Consider the following 10,390-nt stretch of genomic DNA (forward strand, 5'->3'; position numbering starts at 1 on the left):
GTTGATGAATATCTTAAATGTCACCATAGAAGCTTCATCCAGCAACTGATGGAAACAAAGGCAGAGAGCCACAGCCGAGCACTGGGCTGAGCTCCCAAAGTCCAATGAAAGAGTGGGAGGAGAGAGAATGTGAGCAAAGAGATCAAGGCCATGATGGGGACACCCACTGAAACAGCTTACCTAAGCTAATAGGAGCCCACCAACTCCAGTCTGACAGGGAAGGAACCAGCACAGGACCAAACTAGGCCCTCTGAATGTGTGGGTGACAGTTGTATGGCTGGGGCAGACTGTGGGGCCACTGGCAGTAAGACCAGGATTTATCCCTACTGCTTGAACTGTTTTTTGGAACCCATTCTCTTTGGAGGAATGCCTTGCTCAGCCTAGATATAGTGGGGAGGGCCTTGGACCTGCCTCAAAGTGATGTGCTAGACTTTGTTGACTCCCTTACCCTCTCTGAGGAGTGGATGGGAAGTGGGGTAGGGGAGGGAAGGGGGAGGGAACAGGAGGAGGGGAGGGAGTGGGAACGGAGATTGGTATGTAAAATGAGAAAAGATCATTTTTTGAAAAATAAATAAATTTTTAAAAATGCTAAAATGGTATTTTTAGGCACCAAGGATAAGATATGTTTAAGTTATGATTTTCATCATCAAAGAGCTCAAGAAATGCAAAAGGGTAGACAGTTACAATATCACATGACAGAGGTAAAAACGTTTGGATGTATAAACACAACTGTAGAAATAAAAAACTTGAACTAAAACCAAAAAAAAATGCAGATTTGCAGGCCCCACCTGAGACCAGCTGAGGGCAATTCTTCAGTTTATTAAGAGATCTGGGGTGACCGGTCAACACATTAAGTTCTGAGACTATGGTTTCTAGAGGACATTTCTTTTTTTTTTCTTCCCCTCCTCCTTCTTCATTTCTTATGAATTGTTTTTAGATTTATTTTATTTTAACGTGCATGAGCGTTTGACTGCAGGTATTACGCGCACCATGTGCGTGCCTGGTGCGTGCGGAAGTGAGGAGAGCATCCGATCCCCCGGGACTGGCTTAATGGATGTCTGTGAACCATTATGGGATGCTGGGAGCCAAACTCAGGTCCTCTGCAAGAACAGCAAGGACTGTTAACCACTGAGCCGTCTTCCCAAACCCCTAGACTTTTCTAACCTGAGAAAGCTGGAAAACACTGATAAACAAGCATCTGCCTAAAGGACTCTTAACCAGAGAGATTCCCACCACTGCACTGACAAAGAGCTTAGAGCATAGTTTAGAATTTGTTTGCATTTATTATGAATATAAAATATACATACAACACAATATACATTTACGCATTTACAGTGTCTGTTTTCCTTTTGCCTTTGATTTCAGCGAACGCAGTTCATCTTGGCCTCACTTTCCACTCCCTCCACCTCCTTCCTGCACCCACCCCTGTAGTGTCCTCCCCCTCGGGACAGAGAGTGGTGTGACTTGGTAAACAACCAATCAAACCAAACTTCTGGGTGAACAGCGGGCTTCAGTGTCTGTCCTGCAGAATCCCTTTCACCCCCTTCCCCATCAACACACGTGCCTTCTGCTGCTCCATTCAAAGATGAGCAGTAAGAATTCAGAAGAGAGCCGCAAGGATCACCCTTGCCATTTAAAAGTACGTTGAGTAGCTCTATGTGACAGAGAAGAAAAGTATGCGATTAGACATCACTCACCCACATGGTTTAAGATCTATGGGAAGATGCTGAATGCTGCATACAGATTGAGTTTTACTCCCCCGCCCCCAAAATGCTCGTGAAAGCCTGAATACCAGTGTTACGAAATAAATAAATAAATAGAAATAAATAAGAATGGTGAGCATCACTAAAGGAAATTTGAACACCTATAACCCAGTACTTTCTCGAAGCGACTTTAAGTCTATCTCCTCTACCCTCTGGCAAACAAAAGCTGGATCTTAGAGCTGCTTGCTCTTCCGGTAGGCAGTGCTTCGAAAACGCCTCTGAACAGCTCCTGTCGAGAGTCTCCTTCCTTAGAACGTAGCTATGCGAGAGGTTTTGTAGCCATTCTCTTTGAGGCTGTCAAATATTGCTTTGGTTCCATTCTGCCAGTGCAGGACCAGGTCCATGGGGGTCTTCCCAGCCTACACAGAAGAAAGGGAACTTTGACTTCCAGGTGGGAGGTGCCCGTCAGTCCACACCCTCTGTATCTGATGAGGCATATTATCAAAGTATCTGCTTTTTGTTGTGAGTGATGTACTGTTTATTCTAACTGTCCTGTCACTGATTTTCATTTTGTTTCTATTGACTTTTCCTCTCACCATCCCTATAACTATTCCAGGTATTGGTAAAAATCCCTAGTCCTTAGGCACTAAAGTAACAAAGAGCCTCAAGTCATTGTGAAATTCAAAAATGTATGTAGGTATTTATTTCTAGGACCTTGCAGAAGGGATCTGAGGAGGCATTATTTGAAGACTTATGGTAAGTATACTACCACCAAGCCATGGATAACCATCCAGTTGCTGCCCGGCTGTTGACTGCTCTATAGGTTTTTCACAACTTAGAATTTTCACCAGGGTTTCTTATAAAATTTACTTTCTTTGAAATTGGTGTTAGAGACATGTAAAGAAATAATTTTTTTCAGTCCCAAATTTGATCTCCTTTATGCACATGTCTCAAGATATTCACACATATTAAAACCACAGCACTTTGCAATTCTTCTCTTTAGATATGAGAAATCCTAAGTATTTCTATCTGTATTGGGAAGTACTCTTGATCCCAGAGGTTGTAGACTGGCTGCTTTGATATGCTAATCAACACAGAGAGTTGGTTTTGCTCAGGTCAGGAAAGAGAGGAAGGGAGAGAATCAAGAGATTTTTTTTTTAAATGTAAATTTGTGAGTTACAAAAACAAGGAAACACAAAGCAAGATTTCCGATTCTACAGTGCCTCAAGGTACTGGATTGGAGAAGAGCCACCATCAAGAAACCCCAGAGCCTAGTAGTCACTCACTGATGTCATTCATATGCCCTAGTGACAATATACATTACCATTCATTTCTGCTTATGGTCTTTCATTGCTTGTCATAAATAAATAAGCCCCTATCTTCTGCATCTTTGAAGATCTCCTTGAATATCCCTTAGGTTCATTTTTGAAGAGAGAAATATTGGGTGACATTAATCCCACTACCTAGCAGGGGCCCCTACTGCTAACATTCCCCAAGCAGAGCAGGCGCCACCTACTTACTCCTTTCTTCTCATCAAGTCAGGATCCCCCTCCACATAGCCCACGCTAGTCTTGGACCTACGACCCTCCTCCACAGTGCTGGGATCAGTTTCCTTTTTAATCGGCCCTTCAGCCTCACAGTAACACAAGAAGAGGTGGTGGTCATTTGCCTCAAGAAGACCTTTCCCCTTTTAAACAATTCTTCAAAACTCTCAAGAACATTTCTTTGGGAATATATGACTATCCTCCTGCTGATCTTCTTTAAGCTATGGTAAAAGATGTTTGTCTGGAAATTGTAGCCATGAGGGTAAGTTGCTTACATTCCCCATGTGCAGATGAAGTTAAATTAATACATATGTATACTTAGGTAGGAATTCTTGGGATCTAATGTAGGAAATTAATTCAAGACATATGCGTATAAAGTGGAGAATGAATAGTAGTTACCTTTTTTAAAAAATCAGGAAAAGCATGGTGGCCCCTGGAAGAATGGCAACATTCTGCATTGTTGTAAGGAAAGAAGGACTATTTGGAATTCCCCCAGACTGCTTATTGATTAATTTCCGTCTCTATGTTATTCAGAGCTATTTCGAGAAAGGCAGGTGTGTTTATTCCTACCTCTATTCAGCCAGGAATGACCAAGGCAGGTTGGAATTATCCAATGTGGTTTTTATTTTATTTTTGTAAGATTAATTTATTTATGTGTTTTATGTATAAATGCTCTCTCTGCATATATACCTGCGAGCTAGAAAAGGGCATCGAATCCCATTATAGATGGTTGTGAGCCACCATGTGATTGCTAGGAATTGAACTCAGGTCCTCTGGAAGACCAGACAGTGCTTCTAATCCCTGGGCCATCTCTCCGGCCCCACAATGTGTATTTTAAATGTAACAATTTTGACCATCTTTTATTCAAGACTAATCTTTCAAAGAACTATTAGGTTCTAAGGTCAGAGCATATAGTTTCCCCTATATTTGACCCTGTGACCCAGGTCCTTGCCAAGTCACACCCTGTCCTTATGAAAACAGACACATGTGAACCATCAGTGTATCTCAAAAGTTACAACCATGGGAATTATACTTGCAAATCCTTGAGAAATTCTGGAAAGTAGGACACTGAACAGTGGCACCCTTGCTTTGACTACTTACACAGTTCTTGACGTTGAGGTCCGCCCCGAAGGTCATCAAGAGCCGAATCATCTTATAACGATTCAACCTCACAGCATCGTGCAGTGGGGTATCTCCTTCCTAGAAGCAGGGTAAGCAGGCGGTAAGTGTGAAGCCAGGAAGTGGATCCTGCCCGGGTATCCTGGTTTGCCCGAGGGATTTTCAATAAGGTGTCTCAGCTTTGTCGGTTACTCACTCTGTCTTTGGCGTTGAGATCCGCCTCGCAGGCGATGAGATGTTCCGCGCACTCATAGTGACCAGTTCTCACTGCCACGTGTAGCGCTGTGCTGAGCAGCTAAAAAGTTAGAAAACGGAGGAAGGCATGAGAACAGACACTGTGAGGCCCCGAGGCACCTGAAAAGGGTGTGTGTGTGTGAGTGTGTGTGTGTGAGTGTGTGTGTGTGAGTGTGTGTGTGTGTGTGTCCACAGAATAAGGACTAGCAGAGGGACCTCTGTGGCAGGCAGGGAGCAGAAGCCTAAGGCAGGGAAATACCTTGTCTCGGGCACTGATTTTGGCGCCTTTGTTCAACAACAGTTTCAGGACATCCAGGTTTCCTCCACGGCATGCCCAGTGGATGGCTGTGGATTCAAGCTATTTGGGAAAGGAAAAACACAAGACAAGACAGTGTGAAGGAGAATTTTGTTAGGAATGGGAGTTAGTCTTTGGTTTCAAAGGTCCTGGAGAATATGGGCCACTGACAGCTCTGGGCATTCTTGGTCTTGAGAGGCACTTCTGAGGTTCTTCTAAATAGCTCAGCTAAACTGTGTGGGCGTGGCTGGATTCGTGTGCGTTTTAATACGTCTGATCATATTCCAGAATATCTTAATCTGGATGGAACACCTCATCCCAGGTCCCTGTCTTTCTTTGGCCATTTCCTGCTGGCTCTGCTGTGTTTACAGCAACACAACCTAGGGACCTCAGCTGTCAATCACTGTGGTCACTGCACGCTGCACTTAGAAGAGATTGCCACCTCTCTGCTTTGTTTGGTATGTCTCTGGACTTCCAGATTCCCAAACTTGGGTGTCTCTTCATCCAAACTGTATTATTATTAGTTACTTAAGACTTTTCAATGTTTTCAATATTTTTCCCTTTGATTCAATTCAGGCTAGGTTCTTTGGAATTTTTTTTATCCCTTTTCCATTTTACCATAATGTCAAATTGAGCTGCATATAAATAAATGAAGCATTTCCCAGTTCAATCTTCAGGGTATAAAATAGATTGTCTACTGGTCTTTACGGAAGTCATAGCAGCTGACTGTTAGGGTCTGAATAGCAGCCACTTTCTTTAGCTGTGATTCATTTAGTATGCAGCCTGACTCGAAATCTCATCGGTGGCAATTGGCATCCATCATATAAAGTTCACAGCTAAGAAATTTGCGTGCATTGCTGGCAGCCAAGGGGCCAGGAGCAGGCTGGGCTGCCTGAAGCAGGAAGTGGGGTGTTGAAAGGCCAGGAATGCTACTGACTTGATAATGACCCAAACTCTCTGGTGAGATTGTTGAATTCTGCCCAACAACTTTCACTTCCTCTTCTTCTCTGCAACACTCCTCTCCTTTTCAGGCCCTCTGGAAAATATTTTCCACATGACCCAGCCCCACCGCCCAGCGTCCCTTTGTATGGAGAAGTGAGCTCCTGACTAGTTTTCTCAGATCAATTTTCAGTCCAATCAGGCCAGTTTTTCATTGTACGTTTTCCCGAGCTTTCAGACGGCCTGCTTGCTTTGGCTCATTTCCAAACAAAGAAATATATTTACCATATCACGGAATTCAATCTGGGCTCCAGCCTCCATTAGCTTCTCCACAATTGCCAAGTGTCCCTCTAAGCATGCCCTATGGAGAGCCGTCCGTTTATACTGTCGAAGATTAAAACAAGAGATAGTGGTGCATATAAAAATGCGCATAATCCTTTAAGAGCTATGAAGCTTGGCCTATGATGACCTAAGTGATAGAAAGGCCATGATTTTTTTTTTTTAATGAATCAGAATACCAAAGCTCCTGAAATTGCAGGATTAATATCTGGCAGCTAGAACCTGAGCTTCCAGGCCTAGACCCTTCCTAAGTGTTGAAGGCCAAGGCAAAAGGATGTGGACTTCAAACCTCAAAAGCCATCTCCATGGTGAAATGTCACCTCTTGTATTTGCACATGCCAAGTATGGCAGACGGTTTTCTCCCATCCAGAATCGGTGCTAGATCGAATATCGAAAACCATTAAGTTAATTTTTAAAAGAAAGGAAACTCAGCCTTGGTATGAACTGTCCTCTCAGTTCACTAGAGATGCAATACAAAGTCGCGATTTCTGGCAAGTTGGCTTTGGATTAACGAGACATTAGGCTAACAGAATGAGACCGTGCTTACAGATAAACTGAGGCAAAGATAACACACGGGAGCTGCTCCAAATCAGGCCATGATGGAGCTAAACTAGGAATTCCACCTCCCGCTTCTAATGCTGAGCTATTTGGGTCTAAACAATGATGCTGCTAATAATATCTTTCTTCAGGAGAAACTTTTTGGCCTTGCTTTTATGGAAGTCACTCCAAAGGATCCAAGTTAAAGACAAGCTTTCTTCATATAAATCAGACAGAATTATGTGAGAACAGGAAAATCTCCATGCAATCCATCATGCTAATCTAGTATTTGGGGGTTGTGGGGTGGGGGAGAACAAAACATTCATTTTTATGCTCCTGGCAGATGTAGCAACAGCTGGAGAAACTTTTAAGTGGAAGGCATCACAGACTGCATTAGCCAGCCTGCAGGAAGGCATGAACCCTACCTCATCGCAGACATCAGGGCTGTTCTTGTCTGACAGGAATTTCTCTACAACGGGCAGTTTGTTCTCCAGTGCAGCTTTCAGAAACCTCGGCACACCCACAGGTTCAGTCTAAAGAGAGGAAGGAGGAGGGAGAGGAGAAGAGGGGGGGCGGATGGAGAGAGAGCAGGAGAAGGAAGAGGAGGGTGGTAAAGAAGTGGATGAGAACAAAGAAGAGAGAGAGAGAGATTGAGGAGAAAGGAGAAGAAAGAAAAGAGAAATAGTCACGGGTTTGCAGCTGTCTTCTCTCCACGGCACACACCCCTACAGCCCACTTGGGTGCACAGTCCTGGAAACCAAACCATCCTTACAATAATTTCCGGTTCTGGCTCCTTTACAACTGGAACTTTAGTTTTCTTGTACTTTTTCCTTTTCTTCAGCTGAACGATTATTTCAAGGTCTTCCAAGTTCTCAAGCTTTGACCTTTGTTCTAGTTTTTTCTTTTTGAGCTTAAAAGAGAGAGGGGGGAGAAATCAGATGTTTAAAAGTCTGATGAGTTCTAACTATGGTGGTGTATGAACAGACTGAAGTTCTGAAGGAAGTGTGTGGATGCTTTGCTCAGAAAGGAAATTTAAACACTTTTAAGTAAATGTCTGACTTCAGTGATTTTTTTTCATCAAGGTATCTGGGGTCTAATTTTAATCTAAGTCATATTTACTTCCTTTGCTTGTAGAACTAGCCCTTGACTAATTGGATGGAGGCGCAATGAAGTTTCTCAGTGATCATTTTGTAATTAGTACCATAAGTCCCAGATTTCTAAAGAAGATGTGTTCTCACTCTCAAAAACTCACGTATGCTTTACCTAGGAAGGAAAATACATGCTAAGTGCTCAAATATTGATGCTGTTCTCTCTCAAGTGGCCCCGACTACTCAGAGACTCAGAACAGAGGTCACTGCCTACTAGTGCACTTCTTATTATGTTAGTAAGCAATAAAATATCAATAAAAACGTCAACAAAAACAAATGCCAGTAAATACAGCAAACTTATTCTGACAATAATCCATGGCAACTATGTTATCAAAATGCAGAAATGTGTCCCACTGGGGCTTCCCTAATTATGACTATCTTTCTGTCTTTTGATCAAAACATGGCCATAGCACATAAAATCATTGATTCAGAATCCAGAGGTCATGGTCTCATCTAAGAATCATTTCCCAAATCATTTCCAAGAATATTGCTTCTTTACACCTTTGTGGGTTCAAATTCGGCGAAGAAACATCTTTAGAAGGGTTTGTTTTCCTTCTCTCCTTATCCCAGTCTCCCACTGCTAGATTCCATGGGAGGTCCTCACCTCTGCCTCTCGCTGTTTCTCACGTTTCCGTTGTTCCTCCTCCAGGTTCACGCGGTGGACTGGAAGTGTCTTCAGATCCTCTTGTTTCTCCAAAGCAACGGCAGCTTCATATTCTCCATCTCTGAAATCCCCAGGAAGGAATTCCCCAGCAGCCTCATTGCTGTTCTTCTTCCCTGTTACCTATATGTGAGGAAGACGGTGAAGTCAGTGCCAATGCTACCCATCCTAGGGTCACTCTCCACAAAGGATGTTGTTGGACATCCTCCATCCCTCCTCCCTGATGAGCACCATGCTCAGGCAGTGTACTGTCGGAGGCATAGCTACAGATCCCCCAGGATGACTTGTTCTCTCAAGAGCAAGACAAGGTGTACATCAGGTTGGAACACATAAAATTACTTTTAGCCACGCAATCTGCTTTCTCTTAGAAAATTCGCCAACACGCCCCACTTACTTTTCAATTCTTTCACTTCAGTCTTGAGTTATGCAGTGTCCAGACATTTATTTTTGTCATAAAACTTGTACCCCAAGGCATGATAACCACAGTATTGCATATCACAGTAATGAAACCCAAGGAGAAGACAATAAACAAGAAATATGCAGAAAATGCATAGCTGTCAGCTCTGAGTTTTCCACTTGTTTCCTGGTGCAAACAAACCCTGTTCCGTACTTGACATTTGCGGACTTCCCTTACATTAAATTATGCCCCCAAAAGAAAGGGCTTCTGAGCTTTCTCATAAAAGCCAAGACGAACCAGGTTTGGTCAGGTGACAAAGATGTCTTACGTACCAGCTCCTCTACTCGCAGCACCATCATGCTGGCAGCGATGAGTCTGGATGTGTCTCTGTCTCGTGGATGAACCCCTGGAGTTGTCCTGACGGAGCCCCTCTACACCAGCTGGTTATATAGCTAAGGCTGGGTGAGATAATCTTCCAACCTGGGAAGTCAAGTATCACCCCTGCCCCCACCGATGGCCAGCTCAGAGGCAGGTGAATTCTCATTCCAGACTCAGTGTCTGGGAAGCCCAAGAGGGAGATGACAAGCTGGCCACAGCGTATACGAATCAGGAGGAAATGTGAGAGGGCCATTCCTTTGGCAGTGACCGCATGGCTCAGCAATGCGAGTCATCCCACTTATCGGGAAGCCAGGGACAGCTGTCTGTTAATATTGCACCACATCGCGGCTCTTTTTCCGTCTTTGCCAGCTTTCACAGGACTGACCTATCGGGAAAATGCACGCGCTTGTGCATCACACCCACAGCAATATCTTTCTGATAACCGGACTTATCAGCACTCAAGTTGGGGGGAAGTGTTGCCTCAGGACATCCTATTCCTGTGGATAAACAGCCCCGAGGGAAGGGAGCTGGGTCTTGGTGGCACAGGTCTATATCTGTTTGGGATTCTCTGGAGTGATGTCTGGGGCTAAAATGGCTCCATGACATGCCACCTTACCATCATTATAAGTAATTAAAAGCATTCGGTAATGCACTTTCGTTTTATGGCGTCACCGACCATAATTAGTACATGGCATGCTTACTGTGTTCTAAAACCAAAGGCCAAGCAAGAGTGTTTCCCTCAAAATGGATCAGAGTGGTCCAGAGACAGATATGAGGCCAGTTCTTAGCAGAAGCACGACCTTGATGCTGTCATTGAGATTGAGTTTTCAAATGCTGTGGAGAAAGCTTGAGCAAGCCCGAGAAAAATGCAGATTTGAGGCTAGAGATTGGTGGGCATTGTTAGAGCATCCGCTTGGACACATCAGGCTTTCGTGTTCTGCCCCTCACACTGAAACAAAAAAGCCACACGCTTTGCTCCCGAGAGAAATAAAAATACATTGCTGAGATGTTAAATTATTAAAAATATAAATATTTGTCTTTTTATAGTTCAAGGAAAAAAATTCTATGTTCAAAGCCACCTGTAAGATGTTTTTAA

General features: G+C 43.6%; 1 protein-coding gene across 1 annotated transcript; it reads right to left on the reverse strand.

Annotated features, from left to right (window-relative positions):
• Window positions 1-1,279: 1,279 nt before the first annotated feature.
• Window positions 1,280-9,535, reverse strand: Ankrd1 (ankyrin repeat domain 1). The gene is made up of 9 exons (XM_005352172.3): window positions 9,249-9,535; window positions 8,463-8,642; window positions 7,483-7,620; window positions 7,136-7,243; window positions 6,120-6,218; window positions 4,860-4,958; window positions 4,563-4,661; window positions 4,349-4,447; window positions 1,280-2,122 (listed from the first exon to the last, which is right to left on the reverse strand). The coding sequence occupies exons 1-9, from the start codon at window positions 9,273-9,275 to the stop codon at window positions 2,012-2,014; spliced, it is 960 nt and encodes a 319-aa protein (XP_005352229.1). The 5' UTR covers window positions 9,276-9,535; the 3' UTR covers window positions 1,280-2,011.
• Window positions 9,536-10,390: the final 855 nt, after the last annotated feature.

Source organism: Microtus ochrogaster, chromosome 8, assembly GCF_000317375.1.
Source record: "Microtus ochrogaster isolate Prairie Vole_2 chromosome 8, MicOch1.0, whole genome shotgun sequence".
Lineage (NCBI taxonomy): Eukaryota > Metazoa > Chordata > Mammalia > Rodentia > Cricetidae > Microtus > Microtus ochrogaster.

Coding starts and splice junctions, on each gene's coding strand:
- Ankrd1 (XM_005352172.3), bottom strand. CDS start 9,275: ATGATGGTGCTGCGAGTAGAGGAGCTG. Junction 7,244..7,482: donor AGCCAGAACCGGAAATTATT/GTAAGGATGGTT, acceptor TCCTCTCTTTAG/ACTGAACCTGTGGGTGTGCC. Junction 6,219..7,135: donor GCCCTGATGTCTGCGATGAG/GTAGGGTTCATG, acceptor AATCTTCGACAG/TATAAACGGACGGCTCTCCA.